Below are 22,839 nucleotides of genomic sequence, written 5' to 3'. Positions count from 1 at the left end.
AGCCTCTCCATCACCTACTGCAGGGACAGCGGAGCACGTTCTCCAACAGACTGCTACAGCTCCGCCTCACAAGGACAGAGACAGGAGAACCTTCCTGATACAGGAGAACGGCCCTGATACAGGAGAATGTTCCTGATACAGGAAAACATTCCTGATACAGGAGAACGTTCCTGATACAGGAGAACATTGGAGAACCTTCCTGATACAGGAGAACATTCCTGATACAGGAGAACGTTCCTGATACAGGAGAACATTCCTGATACAGGAGAACATTCCTGATACAGGAGAACGTTCCTGATACAGGAGAACATTCCTGATACAGGAGAACATTCCTGATACAGGAGAACGTTCCTGATACAGGAGAAGGTTCCTGATACTGGAGAACATTCCTGATACAGGAGAACGTTCCTGATACTGGAGAACATTCCTGATACAGGAGAACATTCCTGATACAGGAGAACATTCCTGATACAGGAGAACGGCCCTGATACAGGAGAACATTCCTGATACAGGAGAACGTTCCTGATACAGGAGAACATTCCTGATACAGGAGAACGTTCCTGATACAGGAGAACATTCCTGATACAGGAGAACGTTCCTGCCCACTGCTATTAGACTTTATAATAAATCCCCTCTGTCCAGATCCTTCTCAAATTGAATTAACATCAATAAATCTTGCACCGATTCGTGTATATATATATATATATATATATATAAACATTGCACTTGGAATAAACTTCTCTCAGACTTCCGGTTGCAGCTGGTTTCCATGGCGGTGCTTCAGGTTTTAGGCCGAGCAGCCTGTCACTACGCGCTGCTGCTGCTCTCCCTGCATCCCTCCGCCTCTTCCATCTGTCATTCTCCCTCTGCATTATTATCTGTCCTTTCCTCTCTCACACGCTCACACACACACACACACACACACACACACACACACACACACACACACACACACACACACACACACACACACACACACACACACACACACCGTTTCGCAAGAGATGTTGACAGTGTGGCTGCTCCTGCCACGTTACGTTAATGTGTATTTTAACAATATGCATGTATGGAAATTAGATTAAATGGATTAAATATGTAGAAGATGTGTAAACATGTGTTCTGTTGAATTAACAACCAAAAAAACACAAATTGGGAATCACTGGTCTTCATGCTTTGATGTTCTGTATCTCTGACGGCACAACACTGATGAAGCATCGTGTCCATCTTCATAACCTCCAGCGTGTCTCCTGCAGCGGAGCGTGATCTCCAGGTTGTAACTCGCAGCAGCAAAAAACACATCAACCAGCGAGGGGAACTTTGCTGAGTGTCGGCTGCTGTCAGACTCTATGCAGGACTTCCTCCTCCTCCTCCTCCTCCTCCTCCTCCTCCTCCTATTCCTTTCCTTCCTTCCCAATTTGTCTCGTCCCCTCTCCTCTCACATCTCTCTGAATCTGGTCAGAGTATAAACTCAGAGGCCGAATCCGTATAAGATCCTCCCAGAGGGCCTTGTGTCCCCCCGGCTGAAGGATGCAGAGTGTTGACACACCGACACATCTTCTTCGCGACAGAAATAAAATGTTTTTAAAAAAGGACAAAAAAACGTTTTCGGTCTGGATACCACATATCTGCATCGTCCTGAGGCCAGATACCGTTGTTACTATAGCAACAGCGGCGCATGTACGTGCTGCAGCGCGCGCTTTATTATTATTTTCTCTCTCTCCTGTTTATCACTCACGGAATCAATATCTGAAAAGGAAGCGCGGAGATTGGAAGAGATGCAGCGGACTTGGAGAAGATCCCATGGCCGACCAGCCAGCCAGAGGGAGGATAGGGAGGAATGGGAGGAGAAGGAGGAGAAGGAGGAGAGGGAGGAGAAGAAGGAGAAGAAGGAGAGGGAGGAAAGGGAGGAGATGGAGAAAAGGGAGGAGAAGAAGGAGAGGGAGGAGAGGCAGGAGTGGGAGGGAGGAGAAGGAGGAGATGGAGAAGAGGGAGGAGAAGGAGGAGAGGGAGGAGGAAAAGGAGGAGAATAGGGAGGAGGAAAAGGAGGAGAGGGAGGAGTGGGAGGAGAAGGAGGGGAGGGAGGAAAGGGAGGACTGGGGGGAGAGGGAGGGGAGGGAGGAAAGGGAGGAGAGGGAGGAGTGGGAGGAGATGGAGGAGATGGAGAAGAGGGAGGAGAGGGAGGAGAAGGAGGAGAGGGAGGTGGGAGGAGAGGAGGGAGGGAGGAAGTGAGGAGAGGGAGGTGGGAGGATGGAGGAGATGGAGAAGAGGGAGGAGAGGAGGAGAAGGAGGAGGGAGGAAGGGAGGGAGGGTGGGAGGAGAAGGAGGGAGGAGGAAGGAGGAGAGGAGGGGGAGGAGAAGAGGGAGGGAGGAAAGGGAGGAGAGGGAGGATTGGGAGGATTGGGAGGAGAAGGAGGAGTGGGAGGGGAGGGAGGAAAGGGAGAAGTGGGGGGAGAAGGAGGGGAGGGAGGAAAGGGAGGAGTGGGGGGAGAAGGAGGGGAGGGAGGAAAGGGAGGAGTGGGGGGAGAAGGAGGGGAGGGAGGAAAGGGAGGAGAGGGAGGAGAAGGAGGGGAGGGAGGAGTGGGAGGTGAAGGAGGAGAGGGAGGAGAAGGAGGGGAGGGAGGAAAGGGAGGAGTGGGAGGAGAAGTAGGGGAGGGAGGAAAGGGAGGAGAGGGAGGATTGGGAGGATTGGGAGGATTGGGAGGAGAAGGAGGAGAGGGAGGAGTGGGAGGGGAGGGAGGAAAGGGAGAAGTGGGGGGAGAAGGAGGGGAGGGAGGAAAGGGAGGAGTGGGGGGAGAAGGAGGGGAGGGAGGAGAGGGAGGAGTGGGAGGTGAAGGAGGAGAGGGAGGATAAGGAGGAGAGGGAGGAAAGGGAGGCGAATGAGGAGAGGGAGAAAAGGGAGGAGAAGAAGGAGAGGGAGGAGAGGGAGGAGAATGAGGAGATGGAGAAGAGGGAGGAGAGGGAGGAAAGGGAGGAGAATGAGGACAGGGAGGAGAAGGAGGAGATGGAGAAGAAGGAGAGGGAGGAGAATGAGGACAGGGAAGACAGGGAGGAGAGGAAGGAAAGGAGAGGAGAGGGAGGAAAGGAGAGGAGAGGATATAGAGGAGAGGGAGGAGAATAAGGACAGGAAAGATAAGGAGGAGAAAAAGGAGAGGGAGAAGTGGGAGAATAGGGAGGAGAGGGAGGAGAGGGAGAAGAGGGAGAATAGGGAGAATAGGGAGGAGAGGGAGAATAGGGAGGAGAGGGAGGAGAGCCCATAGGAAGCTGGTCACGTCAGAAGAGGCAGCAGCAGACCGGTGACTGCTGAGTCGGGTCATAGAGACACAAAAGATCCTCAACATAAGTATGTCAATAATGTCATGAAAATGCAAAAATAAACACACGTGCCCACTGAAGTGCTTATTTACATATTAATACCCCCAGACAAGGCCCCATTTCATAATACATCTCGGTATTAAACAGCATAATTTGACGTTTCCATTGGGAAGCTTTACTCGTGGTAGAGGACTCATCAGGTTCATTTACAGGTTCATAATGGGATTTACAGTTTATACGAGAACATGTTTACAAGCTTAACTGTTCACAATACTCTGTCCTCATTCTTCTCATACTTTGTGTTTGAGTATATATATATATATATATATATATATATATATACATACCTGTAATCGCCCTGCATTTCAGCTCATTTTAATGAAATTGCATTGCTAGGCAACAGCTCGGAGCCGTGTTTACTTCCTGTCAGCTGATGTCATTCACACAAACTGCAACCAGAAGTAAAGTGGGAGTTTAACGTTTGTTTGTTTTTGCTCTTCTTTTTCATGTAGATTTTATTATTATTTTTATATTACTAATAAATTCCATTAAAATCTCAATGCAATCACCAGCATGGACCAAGATTAATGAGTTTAGAGTAAAACATTGTTAGATGATATGTGGAGAACATTTACTGTCACGGGCTTCATGTTAAATGTGTTGCTGCAAAACAAACAAACAGTGATTATTGTTGTTGCACTGCCAAGTTAAAGGAGGCCGCTGCAAGCGGACAATGCGCGTTACAATGGCGCCATCTAGTGGGGAAATCCGGCACAGATTATTTCACTCGTCACGTGTCTACGTAACGACGCAGCGCGTGCTCTTCCCAATCACCTGTCAGCTGTGTAGTGAGAGAGACGTTAACGGACCACGGTGAGTGTTCCGCTCCACTGAACCGGACCCCCGGCACGTGAGATGGACACATTGCGCTAGAAAGTGACGTCACGGCGAATGTTAACGGGAAGCAGTGCGTCATATTAGTGCATTAGCGCGTGTGTGTTCATTTTCTCACTCTGCTGATGGAAGAAGCCGCCTCTTCAATGTCACCTCCCCCTCCCATGCAGCTCGTGTGGGCGGCTCAGTGGGAGACGGTGAAGCAGAGAGCTGTGACGTCACCGCGGTGTGGGAAGAGGTCCCTGAACTGCTCACGGACAGAGAGAGAGTCCAGCTGGTTGCGGGCCTGCGTGCCGAGGTTAAAATAAACAGGGGATTGAAGAGAAGGTATACAAAACACATTTACTCAAAGGGCTGTCCTTAATGAGTACTTGTGCTGTCCTTTAGTATCTTATAGGTTGTCAGTAAGAATATGAATACATGATGATGTATCGACTATCCAGCAGTATGTACACAATCAACATCTGCTCCACGTACAACCAGATGCAACTTTGAAGGGATGCACATTAATGCATTAATGATCCCTCAATAGAATAAAGAGTATTATGCAATAGGACGTTCTGCATCATCATTCTGTGGTGTTGCTAATCTGAGAGACAGATTAAGTGCTTGTCAGTAGCGGGGTGTAATTTAGTATAGTTACATCTTCAATTATGAGGTTTATCTACTTATTTCTACATTTAGCTGATAATACGTATGTACGCTTTAGGTAATAGAGACTGTTGCTACTTTTTTAAATGTTTTTAAAGAAGTGATAACAAATGAGACTACATCCTGAAGCACAGAAAACACTCAGCATACACTCCGTGAGACACGACACAGTCCTGTTGGGGTGTGGCTGCTCCGGGCCACTCCTCCACCTGTGACGGAGTTGTTTTGGCTCCCTTGACGTACAAACAGGTGGTGCTGGAGTTGTGCCGCAACGATGCCGTTACCATCCCAGAGGCCACGCAGCCTCATAACAAACACCTGCATGAAGGGGGGGGTCTTATTGAACCTCCATCACTCTTTGGCTGTGTTCCAAATAGCACACGTCCTCTTTAGTACCTGCCATTGCATGCAGTGTGCGTACAATGGGGACATACTGCTTTGACCTTTGACCCTCCTGCTCGTCTACCCGCTGCACAGAGAGCCTTGTGAAAGCCCATCCTGGTATTTTTTTCAGCACACTGCATTTGACATGCTCGGTATTGGGACACACCAGAGCTTAATCCGGTTTACTGGATTGTATGGTGTGATGAGTATTGGAACATACCCCATCTGTTATTTGCATTTACTGATTTGCTTCTTTTTTTTTTAGACCACGAGCTCTGAGGTTAAAGCTCCAGGGACAAACCTCCTGCAGCTCGTTCACACTCTAAGTGGACGGTCGATCTTTCATCAGGTCAGTTTGATGGCACTTTATCTTTTTAATTATCAAGGTTACGTCTGATTGGAAAAATGCAACCAAAAAAAAAAGTCTTTACAAAAAGTCAGTGTCTCAGTTCTTGCCACTGTTATTGTATTCAGCTTGTTAACATGTCTTAATGTGACTCTCTAGGTGTGTGTTAAAGGGGCCTTTGTGCAATGTAACAAACACTTTCCCCCTCATTCTTTAGAAAGTCTCTCCGGCAGAGTCCGGCCCTCAATACGACTCGGCCCTACAGGCTCTGATGAGCCCCCAGGACCAGAAACGCAAACAAAATTATAACATTCAGAACAGTGTCAGGTGAGCAAAGGCACCTCCTTAAATATCTATCTTGATAACAATTCAACGATAATATTGTGGTTCCTTGCCGCTCGCTCTTTACAGAGCGTTAGAGGCAATCTGAGGGGTTTGTTCCAATGACAAGGAGATAAACAAATATCTGACATTGATTTGAACGTTTCTCTTCCATGTCATGACTTCTCCTTGGGCTCAGTCTGTCCCCGTCCATCTTGACGGAGTGCGTCGCCTCCATGACTCAACCTGAGCCCCTGAATGCACCGCAAACATCACGGAGACACAAAGTCCCAGGTGGTCGGCTCGTCGCACAACTCCTAACCGACCTCCGTGTTGTTGATGTTCCGTCAGTTTCAATCGTCACCCGAGGGGGTGAGTGCGTCCTCTCCCGCCTACCAGGCGGTGGCGAGGGAGACGCACTCGGCGGCCGGTCAAACAAGGAGAGGGAATAAGAAGAAAACTTCGAGGGGGTCAATCCTGAATCCATGAGGATTGTGGAAAGAAATGTGGAGCAGGTTGTCGATGTGACCGAAGGCCGAGGAGCCTCTGTGGGAGTAACACCCCCACCTTCTGGCGAAAGGGAGTCCGGAGGTGAAGGCGACATTGGTAGATCGACTACCCGTAGATTAGATTGACTACCGACAGATAACATTGAATACCAGTAGATTAGATCGACTATCGGTAGATTAGATCGACTACCCATAGATTAGATTGACTACCGACAGATAACATTGAATACCAGTAGATTAGATCGACTATCGATAGATTAGATTGACTATCGGTAGATTAGATTGACTATCGGTAGATTAGATTGAATACCAGTAGATTAGATTGACTACCGGTAGATTAGATTGACTATCGGTAGATTAGATTGACTACCGGCAGATTAGATCGACTACCGGTAGATTAGATTGACTACCGGTAGATTAGATCGACTATCGGTAGATTAGATCGACTACCGGTAGATTAGATTGACTACCGGTAGATTAGATTGACTATCGGTAGATTAGATCGACTACCGGTAGATTAGATCGACTACCGGTAGATTAGATCGAATACCGGTATATTAGATCGACTACCGGTAGATTAGATTGACTACCGGTAGATTAGATCGACTATCGGTAGATTAGATCGACTATCGGTAGATTAGATCGACTACCGGTAGATTAGATTGACTACCGGTAGATTAGATCGACTACCGGTAGATTAGATTGAATACCGGTAGATTAGATTGACTATCGGTAGATTAGATCGACTACCGGTAGATTAGATTGACTACCGGTAGATTAGATTGACTAATGTTAGATTACAGACACCGTTACGAGCAAAAGAGTTAGGTTTTTTTTTCTTCTCATGAGGACTCTAGAGATGTTTTAAAAAATAAATTTAAAAAAGGATACTGAGCTTGATGTTCGAGAGGTGAATGGGGCCACATCAGGAGCCACCGCTGCATCCATACCAGGAAATCACAAATGAAACTGGATCATCATCATCATCATCATCATCATCATCATCGAACAGCATCCAACCGGCGACTCATTTCTTATTTCAGAACCAACACCAAAGGCATCGCTCCACCAGAGAGCAGTGGTGCTCCGGAGTCCATCGGTGTTTCCGGAGCAGTCTCTGGAAGTGGATCCATTCCCACCAGTTCTTCCACGGGCCTCATGACATACACAACACTCTTCTATTAAAGAGTGTGTCCAGGTGACTTGATTGGCCGATCAGCAGATCTTCTTTTAGTTGGATGGGTTCGAGATGCAAGCGATGCAAAATCTTTCCTGAGGTCTGTTGTCGTCTCGGACATCAGACCTTTCATTTGTCTCTGGAAAGCGACAGACGAGCTCACAGAGGGTGACAGGCAGCAGCTTTATTTGGGGGGGGGGGGGGGAATCTGAGGAACAGAAGAAATCCCCTCAAAACGAGAGCGATCTTCAGATCTGTGCTTCCCTGGCAGAGGGGGCCTCTCCTCTGGGACCTCCTGGCTGTCTCCGTCTTCTCCCAGTGAAGCCTCCATCTGTCCCGCTTGCTCTTGATGAGCACCACATCCGGAGCTTAGAAATGCGCTAATTATTCTGCCTCTTCAGATCCAAAACATTTAGACACATAGAGACTATTAGTCTGTTTTAGTCTGCACTTCCAGGGGCATAATTAACCAGAATGTTCTCTGTCGAGCACACACTGTACATCTAAAATAAGGTTTATATAAGGTGTGTATATATATATATATATATTTATATATATATATTAGGGCTGTCAATCGATTAAAAAAAATTAACTAATTAATCGCACATTTTGAAATTCATTAATCGCGATTAAAAGGTTTTTTTTCCTTCTTTTTAAAGACAAAACTTCACACAGAACTGTGTTTTCAAAGAGGCTCCTACATATAAAGTGCCAGCGAGGTATTTAATATTGTGGATGATAAATTGTTTCTTCAGTGAAACATCCAGATTAGTAAACAAAGGTGTATTTGAGACCCCATTGGTCCTGTCATCTTTAACATTGAACAGCAGAACCAGTGGCCTTGGTAACTGACTGACATTCAAATATGTCATGTTCACCCTCTGGAGGCTGGGCTCATGTTCTCCATTTTACAAAAAAATGTAAATTCACCTTTTAAAGGCTTTTGCATGTGACACATCCCCACGTGTTATACATCAAACATTCCAGAACAATCTCAGCTCTATTCAATGAGGCACATTTGTCCTCGCGCCGTGTTCTCTGGTTCTCTGACTGACAGGTTGCTAATGAGCCTCACCCGTGAGGTGGGAGGTCCTTTGTGATTTACTGAGTGTTCATTGGTTGTTTTTTTCGCAAAATGTTGACAGAAAAACGGATTGACAAATCACGTTGAAGGTTTCGTGTGACGAGTTCTTTCGTCGCCGCGTCACCCGACACGTCGCCCCTCGTTCCTCTGTGTCTCAGAGGGGGAGACGGGAGGAAGGAGAGCAGGAGGAAACCCGACTGATTCATCCACGAGTTAAACTGATTTCTGCTCCTTATTTTCGCGGAGAAATAATTGTTTTAAAAACGGAAACAGTGTTAAACCGCACTGCCGCGGTTTGACACTCAGAGGAGTGTAAAAACTTCAACGCACACCGGAAGTAAACAAAGTTGCGTTAATTGCGTTAAAATAAAATTTTTTGCGTTAACGCGGCCAAATTAATCACATAGATTAACGCGTTAACGCTGACAGCCCTAATATACAGGACTGTCTCAGAAAATTAGAATATTGTGATAAAGTTCTTTATTTTCTGTAATGCAATTAAAAAAACAAAAATGTCATGCATTCTGGATTCATTACAAATCAACTGAAATATTGCAAGCCTTTTATTCTTTTAATATTGCTGATTATGGCTTACAGCTTAAGAAAACTCTAAAATCCTATCTCATAAAATTTTAATATTTCCTCAGACCAAGTAAAAAAAAGATTTATAACAGCTGAGTGTTTGTCAAGGCTCAGGAAACCCTTGCAGGTGTTTCGAGTTAATTAGACAATTCAAGTGATTTGTTTAATACCCTACTAGTATACTTTTTCATGATATTCTAATATTTAGAGATAGGATATTTGAGTTTTCTTAAGCTGTAAACCATAATCAGCAATAAATCAGAATAAAAGGCTTGCAATATTTCAGTTGATTTGTAATTAATCCAGAATGCATGACATTTTTGTTTTTTTAATTGCATTACAGAAAATAAAGAACTTCATCACAATATTCTAATTTTCTGAGACAGTCCTGTATATATGTATATATATATACAGTAGGTAAGTGGGAAAGTATTCAGACCCCTTTAAATGTTTTACTCTGTTTCATTGCAGCCATTTGCTAAAATAAAAAAGATCATTTTATTTCTCATTAATGTAACTCAGCACCCCATCTTGACAGAAAAAACTGAAATATAGAAAGTTTTGCCAATTTATTAAAAAAGAAAAAGTGAAATATAATATATTATATATATATATATAATATAATACATTCTCAAAACAGACATTTTGAATTTTCTTTGCACATGTATAATATTTTATATTTTAGTTTTTCTTTTTTAATAAATTTGCAAAACTTTTTGTACCCACTGTATGTATGTATGTATCTATATATGTATGTATATATATAAAAATATAACCGAAGAGATGGTATAACAACATGGTTCAATCCTCGCCATTGTCGATATGTCCTTGATTAAGACACTTAACCCTGAGTTGCTCCCGCTGTGTCTACGGTGTATGAATGTCACATCATTGTAAGTCACTTTGGATAAAAGCGTCAGCTAAATGACACGTAATGATAACTAATACAGAAATATTTATTACATTTCTAACAAGGCCAAATGGCAACATTCCCAGAAGATATTGACGGGGATTTTGAGAGCCATAAATGTATCTTCACTGTTGAAGGACTGCTGAGTGGTGCAATGCAGCGTTGATTGAATCGAGTCCCAGGTTTGCAGCAGCGTTGAAGAGACTGACTACCTGAAGTCTCACACTCAGCAGAAATGTCCCCAAGAGCCACGGTGCACTCTGGGAGATGCACATGTCCTTCTGTACACACTCATCTCATCCATAATGGATGCCCCCAGTGTGTCCCCTCCTGCCGCAACCCAGCCTGACATTATCATGCTGAGAATACACATTTTGTAGGAATTGTGTGTGATATTCGGGGTGAGACCCCACCCATCACTGTGTGTGTTTCTTCCCCCCTCGTGCCCAACGGGATCCACTGCCTGCTGCTTTAAATTCAGCCAGAGCGGCATTGGGGAGTCACAGTGATCCAGGTGTAACTGGTTCCTCTCAGACTGCAGTTGGTGTCTTTAACCCTCTCACTATCGATACGACCCACGAGCACGCCATCGTGCCACTTCCTCTTAGCTTGGGAGGCTTAAAAATCGTTTTAAAAGTGTTACTTCTCAGCTGAAAAGCACATCACAGGCCTTTTCACACATTTCTATGAGAGAGAGAGAGAGAGAGTGAGAGAGTGTGAAGCTCCCAGCAGGCTCTCGCATATGACACCCCCGCCTGTCATTTATTTTCTTCTTCCAACCACCTCGCTATATAAAAAGGTTGGCCTGGGTTTTTTATCTGGCCAGGTGACACTGACGGTGGATTGAACTTTCATGTTGCAGGAGCATCCAGAGTACGCCCCCCCCCCCCCCCCCCCCCAGCATTGCTATTTTTGCTCTGATTTTCCTCCTCATGTTTTATTCAGACCTGGGACGCTTCACAAGAAGGCCTGTGTGCAGGAGGGAAGATGGATACGCAGTTTTAAAATGTGTTTACGTGCAGGGTCGTTAGTCTATCATATATGATGGTGTGTGAGAAAAGAGAGATTGGAAGAGACAGAATTAGAGAAGTGAGACAAACCTCTTGCCACTAATTATCACCGCTTTGCAACAACACGTGTGCTAATGGCCTCAAGTGCTACACGCAGCTGAGGCATCACGACACAAGCAGCAGCCTCTGCAGCGGCTGCAGCTCGTGAGTCCCTTTGAAATAAAAAAGCTCAAATTGGTGATTGCGAATTCTGCTGGTCCCTGACCTTGCAGTCACCCCTAGCTTCCTTGTGAATTCCAACAGAGAGTGGGTCATCCGGCTACCAGACCTTCAATCTGTGAGTGTGTGTGTGTGTGTGTGTGCGTATATATAAAATCTCTCCCAGTGGCCGTACGTAGTGGGTCTCTCACGTCCTGTAAATCCTCTGGTAGACTGTGCAGGCACACAGAGCTCTGCAGCAGAAGTGTGTCCCGTCCCACAATGCATCTGGAGTGTATCGATTGCACTGTTTTGGGCGGCGGGGATTGCAACCAGGAGCAGCAGAGAGAAGAAGAAGAGAGCGAGGGAGGCAGAGAGTGGTGGGTGGGGAATGAGTTGGAGTGTAGCTCTTAGCTTCATGTGGCTGCAGCACAGAGCAGGTGTGAGCATAAACGCTGTGTGTTCAAGCGTGCATCTCTGCGTGTGTATTAACACGTGGACTTGCATCTTAAATGTGTGTATTTTGTACATTTGAATACATGCATGTTGTGTACGGGTAAGGATGAGGACGGCATGTTATCTGTCCCCAACAACTGCAATGCAGCCGTGTGGGCTTCAGCTTTATCTCTTTGCACTCAGGCGTATTGGGGGGAGCAGCATGCACTTCAGATCCAGCTGTTCAGCAGCACGTCACATCTGCACAGAAGGTGTGCTGGGATTAAAGTCCCAGGCCTGAGAAATTGTGAATTTGGTGAATGGACTGTAGTTGTAGAGCACTTTCCGAACTCATGGAGATCACAGAACTCACCGGCCTAGCGCACACACACACACGCACACGCACACACACACACACACACACACACACACACACACACACACACACACACACACACACAGAAGGATGGAGCAGACAGCCTTGGGCCGCATTCATTCAGAAATCTGGCACCTTCCCGCAGGTTTGTGATTTGTACTTTCGAATGTGAAACAAATCAGATAATAATGTTTTACACTTCCGATTCATGGCTTCGTCGCGCCTCCCAAACGCCTCTTCTTCCACTCTAGCTTGTTGGATCTGGCGAGCAAGCTCTACTTCCGGTTTAAGCCACAATACAAAAGCGTGCGTGAGCACACACCTGCACTGTAAAACACACCTGTTATATTCTCATGATATCCACTGAAAGTCTACTGACAATAACAGCAAAGACATTCAACACAGAGACTGAAGGGATGGAGAATTGAAGGCGTTTGACCCCAAAAGAAAGAAGGATGCTGGCGGAGAACCGGAAGCTTCTGTCATGTTGGAGAGTTTTGTTGTGCGCATGCGTATCACGCAGCGGAAAGCAGACGGGGCAGCGGTCGGGCTGCTGAACGATGGGCAAACAAAAACCAGCTGACAAGCAAACAAGCTGACAACTCGTCCAGTAAGACGGATTCACCTGTCAGCAGGAAACACACACACACACACACACACACACACACACACACACACACACACACACACACACACACACACGCGCATGGCACGCCACATCAGCAAGAGGACCATACTGAGTACTCGCGGCATGCTCACGAGCGTGCACGTTGACACACGTGTTCTGCCTTTTGGCTAAAAAGAAATGAAGAGACACGATCACGTTTTATGACCGGTGACACCCTCGTTGAAAGCCGCGCGTGTAAACGATGCTTTATTGTTGTTCCGCCTGCCCGGCAGCGCGCAGGGCCCATTTAACAGCGCGGTAAATTAGATTAGTGCAGACGCTAAACAGGGGAGGGGGGGTAATTGGCCTAGAGTTCCACCTCCATGACAACTCCCATGTCATGTATTAAGCACCATGGGCACACACAACCACATTTGGTTTCCTTGGCGATGTGCGCGAGTTAAATCCTGCTCGGCTACTTCAGGTGGAAGTGAGGCAAGAGTGCTGTTGAACAAAATCGCCTCCGTGCCTGTGTACTCTGTGCTTTGTGCGAGCTCGGTGTCGAGGAGGGACATGAAAACACAATAAATACAAAAGGTACAACGAGCACAGAGACAACAGATGACGGTGTGCTGCCGTTGACAGCACGGTGCACGTCTCCACAGGACACACACGCGTTGAGCAGCCAGAACTACACACGGGCTTATCTGAGACAAACATGCTGGCTTTTATTTGCCTTTTTTTGTATCCATCCATCCGAGAAACCAGCAGCTGAGCTCCATTGCTCTTTTCCTGTAGGGCCTTGGCACAGCTGGGCCGTCAATAGGAGGATGCACTCAGCAGCTGCAGAGGGTGAATGTGCAGCGAAATCACAAAACCCTCCACCTGCATTTTAAAGCTATTTAAAGATGGTTTCTGGTGAATTGTGATGGATGGGATTAGAGGAGAGGGGGGGGGGGCATGTTGTGACAGCTGCAACCATCACACGTCCCCTGAGGGATTATTGGATGGCGTGGCACGAGATCGTAAGAAAGACAGCTGGATGCAGCGTGCATCTCCATAACACTGTAGTGTCCCTGTTGACTCAGTCAGCATAAAAATGCCAAGTCACCATGGTAACAGAGGATGCGATAACACGCTTTGTTAAAGGAGCCAGAAGACACGCGCCTCGTCGCGCGCGGGGTCTATTTCCGTTTAAGGGTGCGGGTGATTAAAATGTACACACACACACACACACACATACACGCGTGCACACACACACACAACATTAATAAAAACGTTGAACAAACCGGATATCTCGTCAGATGGTGGGCTCCACCACGCGGGTAGGGCTGTTGGGCACTACGGGTCACGTCGAAGCTCATCATATTACATAAGGTTGAATTACAGTGGTAGAATCAACCGAGGTCTGACGACATCAACATTCACACCCATATTCACAGCTGTGACAAAACAAAAAAATGCTGCTTAACATCTGGACCCCCCTTGGTCTTTTTGTTGTTGTTGTTGCACCATGACACGTCAGCAGCTTGTCTACAAAGTTGCATAACATTTCAGTCACATTTCCCATGCATAACGAGCACATTTAGAGCTATACCCATTATTAAATCATGGAGGGATATCATCTCGAGTTAAACTACAACAACACAGGAACAACAGCATCTCGGGAGATTGTTGTCATTCTTCCAATTCGTGTAACCAGGAGTTAAGGCGACACTCCACCCACAGAAAGACTCATGGGAAACATCGATTGTTTATTTAAGAGGGACATGATGGATGGATGTGCGCCTACCTGTCCGCAGGTTGAAGGAGAGCCGAGATTCAACGAGGTATGGGGAGTCGCTCTTGGAGCGGAGTCTCCGGATCGCTCTGCGGTCTTTGCTGCTGTCCGGAGTGGTCGCCATCAATTTGAACCAGCGTCCGGGGGGATGACTGCCGACCGACTTGGGCAGACGCAGGAGCTCGGCCACTCACACTGAGAGGTGGCTATCGATGGGGAGGAGGGAGTTCACAGAGAGAGGGAGAGGAAAGGAGGGAGGGAGAGGGAGAAGCAGAAGGAGGGAGGGAGGAAGAGAGAGAGAGAGAGAGATGGTGCCATGGGTGCAGGTTGAGGGAAACAATATATATTGATGGCAATTTGTTTGGGGGGGAGGGGCTATTATAGTACCCCCCCCCCCCCCCCCAATGTAACTGACCCTTTATGCTTTACTATATAGTCGTTACACTGCGTGCTATTGAACAGTCAAATTAAACATATAGTACATAGTTGCACACTTACACATACAAAAAATAGTGAGAACCACAGAAGAAGAGATGCAATATAAGAGACATCAGTGCCGTGTTGATGTGATGTCACGTTGCCAGTGGTCGGACCCTGGTTGTCTGTGTTGGGCAACATGAAGACACAGTGTCTGTCCACGGCGGAGCACGAAGTGCCGCTCGGACCACATTTTGGTGAATGAATGAATGAATGAATCATCCTGAATGAATCACACTGGCGGCAGTCTACCACTAGGTGGCTCTCCTGAGCTGCACCTTTATCTCTCTCAGCTTCACGTCCGTTGGTCTGTCAGAGCGCGGGTTTACGACAGTGTCGTTGCGTTTACGGCCTACCGTGATAAACTGCAGCGAAAGAGGCAAGACGACTACAAACAGGCAAACTCGCGAACTGACTTTCCTGCTGCGCGAGTTGCGGATATCTTCAAGCGAGGTGAGCACGAAGACGACCCCGTCATTCATGTCGTTCTCCGGTCTGTTTTCAACCGACTTGAACCGGGAACTCGATGTGTTTGTCTGTGCAACTTCACTAGTTCCTGTTTACGTGACAGAGAGCACGACGGGATTGAGTCCAGAAACTAGTGACGTTATGTTAACGCAACGTTGCTTTTTTGTGTGCAACTTGTAAGCTAAATGTAACTTTGTGATATCAAAGTAACCGGTTGACTTGGTGGCCAATAAAAAGCGCAACTTTGTTTGAACATGCGTGACATCTGCTCTCTTTGTTGTCGTTTAATACGTTTATCAAACCTGTTGGGACACATCCGACTTCCGGCGTGCACGAGGCACGCCCATGTGTCTTTGTTATTGATAGTATGCACAAGTATTAAGCCGTTTAAACCCCAGCTTACATCTTCAGGTGCAGCCTCAACATAGTCAGATGTTATGTTACTGCAAGCAGGACTCTAGTGTTACCCAGACATTTAAAAGTTATTATTTATAAATGGGCTTTTTTCTTTCTTTCGAAAGGTGTACACACACACACGCACACACGCATACACACACGGGCTTGTCGGTGTCAACTCGCCAGGCCTCCTCAGGTGGTTGCATTTACTGCTGCTCGTGAACACAGTCACGTGACATGCATTCCTGCAGCCCTGTCCCTGTAGTGGAAAGAGTTGCACCCACAGGCTCCCTTCTATTGGAGCACCTGTTTAATAATAATCAATGAAACAACTTGTGCTCTTCCATTCATGCTGGGGGAAAAAAGCTTACATGTTCTTTATGGCCGCACCGTTAACACCGACTCGAGTGCTCCAGATTTAATTTGTATGTACGTGCATCCAAAATGTAGCGTGACGTAATTTGGTATCTGTGGAAGCTTTTGTTTAGATCCCTGTTGAGATGTTATGTTAAAGTTCTGTGGGTTTGAGGATCGATTAATAATAATGAATTTGTGTATGTGTTTTCTCCTCGTGTCTCTCGTCCCTCTCTAAGGATCGCGACGATGCTTCTCCAAAATCGAGCCGCGCTGGCTCTCGGCCTTCGCGTGTTCTCCACCCGTGTGATGAAAGGCCCTTTGATGCACGCAGCGAGACCCGTCTCAGGTATCAGGAAATATATGTGTGTGTGTAACGCCGCTGTGTCGGGTCAATAGCGACCCTTTATGAAGCGTTGGGTATCAGCCAGTCGGGTCGTCCGTCTACCTCGACTGTTTTCTCTCTCTCGCCGAAACATTTTGCAACACGGTCCTGAAACCATCGTAGAGAATGAGGTCAGAAATTAGTTTTAAAACAATCAATCGAGTAGTAACTGCTATTGAATGAAAAACAAATATATCTAAATCAAGGACTTTATTGATCATGTGTGAATATTGAACCGACTAGATTCAGTGTTTAATGATTACATCTGTATTCGCATAAATTTCTTCTTCCTCAGATCAATTGTTCCCGAGTCCATTAATGCCACGTTTGTGTCGGGGACGCCATAAACGCTGCAATACACGACTCAAATATAATAAACTTACTGATATATTGCTCCTCCCAGGCCCTGTCAGGAGTGGACATATTGTTTGGAGGACTGTTAAAAGTGCTGCTGCATATCAGGACGAGCTCAGATGGCTGTATGGGGGAATACCACGATCTGATATCGGATACCATTATTCTAATACATTTTTATTCTATTCTAAATTGTTGCATACATTTCAATCAAGAGAGACGTGTATTTAGAGTTTAACAATCATTTATTTACAATTGCATATTGAAATAGTGCAAAGTCTTTTTTGGCGCTTGGACTCCATCTTGAATTAGGATAAGCTATCGGGGTAGAGACGCTGATATCTGTGGAGGCAGAATCCCCCATGGAGTCCAGACACTGGTGAAGAAGAGTTCCCGTAACGCGGGGTGGAGGAGCCTGGGGTGGAGGAGGGTCACATCGACTCGAGCTGGAAAGACAACTGACAGCAACAGAGAGGAGATGTATATTTTAAAGATTGCCAACGACGCTGTGATTGGCTTACAGAACTGAGCTGCCTCTGATTGGTTCATTCATCGTTCCCGCCCCCAATCAGCTGATGGAGTAATCTCTGCAAGACTAATAGAATGCTTATGAATGAACCAGAGGGTAAAGAGTGTCTTCATGACAACCTCCGCTTGAGCTACTGTATATGTTGTTGAACAAGGTGTTGCCTTCCACATGAAATAACAATCCCAGTCGGTTCCAGACCGTGAGGCTCGCCGCAGGTTGGTTAAACACTCGGTACCGGAGTCCGTTCTCGGGTATCGGGCCGATTGACAAAGTCTGAGCGGGGCTTGTTTATTTTTTTTTTATACAAAAATCTCATTCGCTGCTCTTCCTCGTGTTTCTTCCTCCAGACATGTCTGGGTTCCGCGAGGTCTTCTCCAAAGCCAAGCACATCGCCATCATCACGGGGGCCGGCGTGAGCGCGGAGAGCGGAGTGCCCACCTTCAGGGGAGAGAACGAGAAGTGGAGGAAGTGGCAATCTCAGGTAATTTCATTTAAAAAAGCAAAACAAAGTTGTGCGTGGGGGTATCACTTTACATTTCTTTGTCTTTTTAAATGTAGGTCAGCGCTGTGTGTTTTGGTTTCGCAGCCGGCTGCGGTGCGGCGTTGTTGCCGTGGAGTGGGTGTCTCTAATGTTTACATAATACTTCTTCACAGCTCAGTGGATTTATCTCGGCAGCGAAGAGAGAAACGGAGGCTGTTGCGTAATCGGGTTCCTCGTCGTGGGCCGCAGCACGATTTAGAGAATCCAAAATAGTGTTTCATAGCAAATAAAAACGGATAATCTCCCTCCCTAATTGAGGTGTTTAAACTTAATCTGTGCCGCCGTTCACCCTGCGTCCACTTATTACCTTCGCATTGAAAATGCGGAAGGTTATGTTTTGATCGCCGTGTATTTATTTATTTATTTGTATGCGTGTTACTCGCATAACTCAAAAAGTGTTAAACCGGATCGCATGAAATTTCGTGGGATGATTGGTTATTATCCCGGGACCATTTGATTAGATTTTGGGATCGATCGGGTCAAAGGTCAATGTCAAGGTCATGAAAAAGTCAAAATCTTCTTTTTACCATAGCACGGCAAATTTGTATCCAATTGGCATGCAACTAATGCCAACATGTTCATAATTCAATGCCCAATCTTGTGATATGCGAAGATTTGCGCTCTACCGAGTGCCCATTCTAGTTGTCTCTATTTTGATCTTCTGAGTTTTGACCCAAAACACCCGCCTGTGTTGATGCACCCACAGGACCTGGCCACCCCGGAGGCCTTCTCCAGAACCCCGTCTCGGGTCTGGGAGTTCTACCACTACCGGAGGGAGCTGGCCCTGAACAAGAAGCCCTGCGCCGCCCACCTGGCCATCGCGCAGTGCGAGGCCCGGCTGAGGAAGCAGGGCCGCTCCGTGGTCGTCATCACCCAGTGCACGGAGGACCTCCACCGGCAGGCCGGGTCTAAACACGTGCTCAAGGTCCACGGTGAGTTGGACAGAACCGCAGACAACCACAGAGAGGTTTAATTGCACCGAATGCTAATTTTATAGGAAAGAAAATCTATTTTTTAAAATTGTTTTCAATGTTGTGGAATTTGTTTCCATGTCGAGCGCTCGTTGCTCGAGGAGGATTGGTGGCCCTGTGGGGACGAGTACACCAACTCAAAACTGGCTTCAGTGATTACTGGAGACTATGACAGCGTATCCCATGGTTTCACTGGGTTAACATTTAGTGATTCACAGTTATTGATCTATCAAGCAAACAACCCATGAGCCCACCGAGTTAGTCACTCATTCAATAGCACAGCAACAAAGAGAAGTCCATTGTAAGTGTTGATTCTGTGTTTTCACCCAGTTTTAAAGGCTAGATTCCAGTAAAATGGAAAACGACTTTCTGTAAAAAGCAAAAATCTGTCTTTATTCAGTCAACAAAACCAAATGATATTTGTCAATAAGTTATGTGGAGGAGGGGGGGGGGGCCTCAGTGAAAAAAACATCTGTTTTTCTGTGTGTAACTGCAGGCAGTCTGATGGAGACGCGCTGTGTGAGCTGTGGACATGTGACCGTGAACAGGCGCAGCCCCATATGCGCTGCCCTAAAGGACAAAGGGTAAAGGGGAGCACATCTGGACTACACACACACACACACACTCTCTGATAAACATACGGGAGGTGTAGCCTGATCTCTTTAGTTTGGAGGGAAGTGTCATTTAACCCCCGGTGTTTGTCCTCTTCTGCAGTTCACCTGACCCGGATGTTGCCGATGCCCAGATTCCTGTGGATAAACTGCCCCGGTAGGATTACCGTCGCCTGATATTAATAACACTGGGGTCGAGTTTACTAATAAGCCTTTTGCGGTGCTTTTCTGATCCATGCGCATCTCCTTGATTTTTTTCTTTTGGTAAACAGGTGCTCCAGCCTGAGTCATCTTTGCCTTCTGCGTAGCTGCAGTGAAGTGTGTTTGGGAGGAAGGAGATTTAGGTTGGCTTTGTTTAGTGTTTGCCAATGTTTCTCTCCTGTAAAGAGCCGGTGTAAGCATGTTTAAAGGAGAAGAACATGAGTGAACCCATAATAATAATGAAGGAATTAAATATCCGAATAATCCTCCGCACCAGAAGCGAGATGACGGTCTGTGCTCATTAAACATTAACTTACTGTTCAGTCAAAAGTCTCATATCTACGATGTATTACTGCCATTGTAGGTTAAAGAGATCAATAACAATGCAAGAGGAAGGGAGATATTTAGAGAAACGACCCGTTTTATTTTCATGACCAGACACAAACACTAACAATGTCGAAGTCCCAGTGAAGTGAAAAGTCCAACCGCTGAGGAGACAATACTCCGAACCCACTGCGTTGCCATAGTGACGCGCTGCCGCTTTAAATAGGGAGCAGTGTCGGCGAGGAAAACGACACAGAGAAAAGGCCCGTGACATGAACCACAGATTATAGTGAATTATGTCCTTGGAGGTCGCCGGGCAGAGGGAGGTCGGGAATACCCAGCTTAGCCCGCTGCCCTGTGACCCGGCCCGGGTAAGTGGATGAGGACCAACGGGTGGAGAGCCGGCTTCACGCGTTCACCACTTTAATCTCAGAAGATCCTCGTGGTTTTCTTTCAAGTTTGCGACTTTATTCTATAAGGTTTTTTTTCCTTCTCATTTCCAGAATTACCTTGTTTTTAAACCTACAAATACCCACAACCCACGGGTCTGTGTGTTCTAGCAGTTGCACTTAATTCTCTATGCTTGTGATGTCCAAGCTGTATTAACCTCCGCCCTCCACTTGCTGCGCTTTGAGCTTCTGCTCGACCTGCTGCTCCTTCCTGCTCTAAGCCCCGCCCCCCTCCCCACCTGTTGCAGTGGCCACCTGAGCAGTGTCTTGTCTTTCAATTTACGCTCTTTTGTGTGTGTGTGTGTGTGTGTTACGGCTAACTCCTCCGTGCTGAATGACAGAATGAGTTGTCTGAAGGTCCGCTTGTTCCCGTCGTCTCACAGGTGCGGCGAAAGCGACTGCCGCGGTCTGCTGAGACCCAACGTGGTGCTGTTCGGTGAAACTCTGGACTCTCACATCCTGACCATGGTGGAGAAGGAGATGGAGACCTGTGACCTCTGCCTGGTGGTGAGTCCGTCTCCGGTTTGACGTCATGTTCTTTCCTCGTGTGACAGCTTGTCTCAAGGAAATGCTGTACAGTGGATTTAAAGCCCCCCCCCCCCCCCCGTAGGTGGGCACGTCTTCCATCGTGTACCCGGCAGCCATGTTTGGCCCCCAGATTGCATCCAGGGGCGTCCCGGTGGCGGAGTTCAACATGACCGCGACGCCAAAATCTGAGTACTTCACGTGAGTCGACAAGAATATGAAAAAAGAGACACGCCCCCTTTCTGGTCCTCCAATGAATGGCGTTGGCGTGACAACGTGCAGCGTGTGGAACCAGACCAGCGGGTTGTGAAGCATGAGATAATATATTGATGTTTAGTGCCAGCCACTGGCAGCTTAATAAGCAACACCCAGGCCTCTGAATCAGAGGGTGACCTCCCACCTGTTCACTGAACGTGTGCGTGTGTGTGTGTGTGTGTGTGTGTGTGTGTGGCGGCTCAGGTACCACTTCCACGGGCCATGTGGAACGACGCTGCCTCCAGCTCTGGCGTGTCACGAGTCCGAGGTTTAAGAGCCGGTTCCTAAAGAGAAGGACTTGAGGAACCAGCTTCTTCTTCTTCTTCAGACCGATGAGATCCAAACGTTTGCCTTAAAGTTCAGCTGTTGATGTTCGGAGTTTAAGCTTCGACCTTTTTTCTTTTCATTTCTTAAGACTTTGATATCGGTCTCTTTATACTTGAATATACTGTGTAGCGCAATGAAATGGGATAATGTATGTTTTACATATTGGTTGATGTCGTGTCTATGCAGCTTTGATGCACACAAAAGGAACGCACTATGTATGAAGTTATTGGCATAGGATGGACACACACACACACGTCTTGTGTATTCTATGCTGGTGAGAGATCGTAGTGCTGGATGGGAACAGATTACTCCCGGTTCTCGATGGAGAACACATCTTTGTCCTCTCCCTTGCTCCACTGAGTGAACAATATAATCGTGTGCCTTTTTTTTTCCTCAACCGTTTACACAACCTTGACCAAATGTTGGCTTTAAACCTCGAAGTGCGTCTCAAACAATGTTACAGAGCTTTAGTTGAGCGTGGCGTTGGATCCGGAGCGAGGACGGAGGGGAGGAATCATGTCCCCTCAATCCGGATTGGGCTATCTTTCCATTGGTGCTGTTCTGAGTGCGTTTATCGGGACATCGGTCCAGTCGCTGTGCACGGCGTGGGGTTACTAATCAGACATTTCTACTTTAGTGTCGGTTTTCAAAAAGCTGCCAAAGCGAATGCACTTAAATGTGATTATCTGTATGTTCAACTTTCCTGTTTTTTTTTTTTTGGGCTCATAAAAATCCCGCACAATTTTTTATGACATCTGCTGCCAATGCCACACAAAAAAAGCATAATGTAATTATTAAAACACTAAATGCACACGTGCAGTTTGTCTTTTATTATCTTTGCATTGTGTAGATGCCAGCATGTAGCGTTCTATCCCAGCTGAAGATGCACCGTCAGGCACTGGGAACAATATGGCGTCCAGTAGATTCTTCTCTTAGTATGCATGAGCGAGAGGACGACTCGAGGGCCCCGGGGCCGTCGGAGAACTACGATTTGTAGCGGCTGAGCCGCGCCGAGGAGACGGCCTCGACTTCAATCACAGCGCCGCTGAGGATGGAAACCGTTTGAGGAGTGTGACACACATCTGTTAGTCCAGCT

The 22,839-nt window shown here is 46.7% G+C and overlaps 2 protein-coding genes across 2 annotated transcripts in view; one reads left to right on the top strand and one right to left on the bottom strand.

Moving 5' to 3' along the window:
- LOC130197936 (phosphatase and actin regulator 1-like) overlaps positions 1-14,766 on the bottom strand; it is a 43,980-nt gene extending 29,214 nt beyond the window's left edge. The window contains exon 1 of the mRNA XM_056420923.1: positions 14,589-14,766. Coding sequence (XP_056276898.1) covers positions 14,589-14,700 — 112 coding nt within the window. The 5' untranslated portion in view covers positions 14,701-14,766. The remainder of the gene's footprint in view (positions 1-14,588) is intronic.
- A 644-nt stretch (positions 14,767-15,410) lies between these two features.
- On the top strand, positions 15,411-22,554 carry LOC130197937 (NAD-dependent protein deacylase sirtuin-5, mitochondrial-like). Its single transcript, XM_056420924.1, has 9 exons — positions 15,411-15,506; positions 16,511-16,620; positions 17,887-18,020; positions 18,787-19,012; positions 19,548-19,635; positions 19,766-19,819; positions 21,020-21,143; positions 21,247-21,362; positions 21,621-22,554. Exons 2-9 carry the CDS (start codon positions 16,521-16,523, stop codon positions 21,688-21,690), a joined length of 912 nt encoding a protein of 303 aa, XP_056276899.1. The 5' UTR covers positions 15,411-15,506; positions 16,511-16,520; the 3' UTR covers positions 21,691-22,554.
- Positions 22,555-22,839: the final 285 nt, after the last annotated feature.

Source organism: Pseudoliparis swirei, chromosome 8 (genome assembly GCF_029220125.1).
Source record: "Pseudoliparis swirei isolate HS2019 ecotype Mariana Trench chromosome 8, NWPU_hadal_v1, whole genome shotgun sequence".
Lineage (NCBI taxonomy): Eukaryota > Metazoa > Chordata > Actinopteri > Perciformes > Liparidae > Pseudoliparis > Pseudoliparis swirei.
Note: the sequence above shows the minus strand (reverse complement) of the source record. Positions and strands in the feature narration are given on the sequence as shown.

Bases quoted from the DNA above. Each gene is read 5' to 3' on its own strand.
- LOC130197937 (XM_056420924.1), top strand. From the start codon at position 16,521: ATGCTTCTCCAAAATCGAGCCGCGCTGGCTCTCGGCCTTCGCGTGTTC. The intron at 18,021-18,786 runs GTAATTTCATTT...ATGCACCCACAG, and splicing joins GGAGGAAGTGGCAATCTCAG to GACCTGGCCACCCCGGAGGC. The intron at 19,013-19,547 runs GTGAGTTGGACA...GTGTAACTGCAG, and splicing joins ACACGTGCTCAAGGTCCACG to GCAGTCTGATGGAGACGCGC.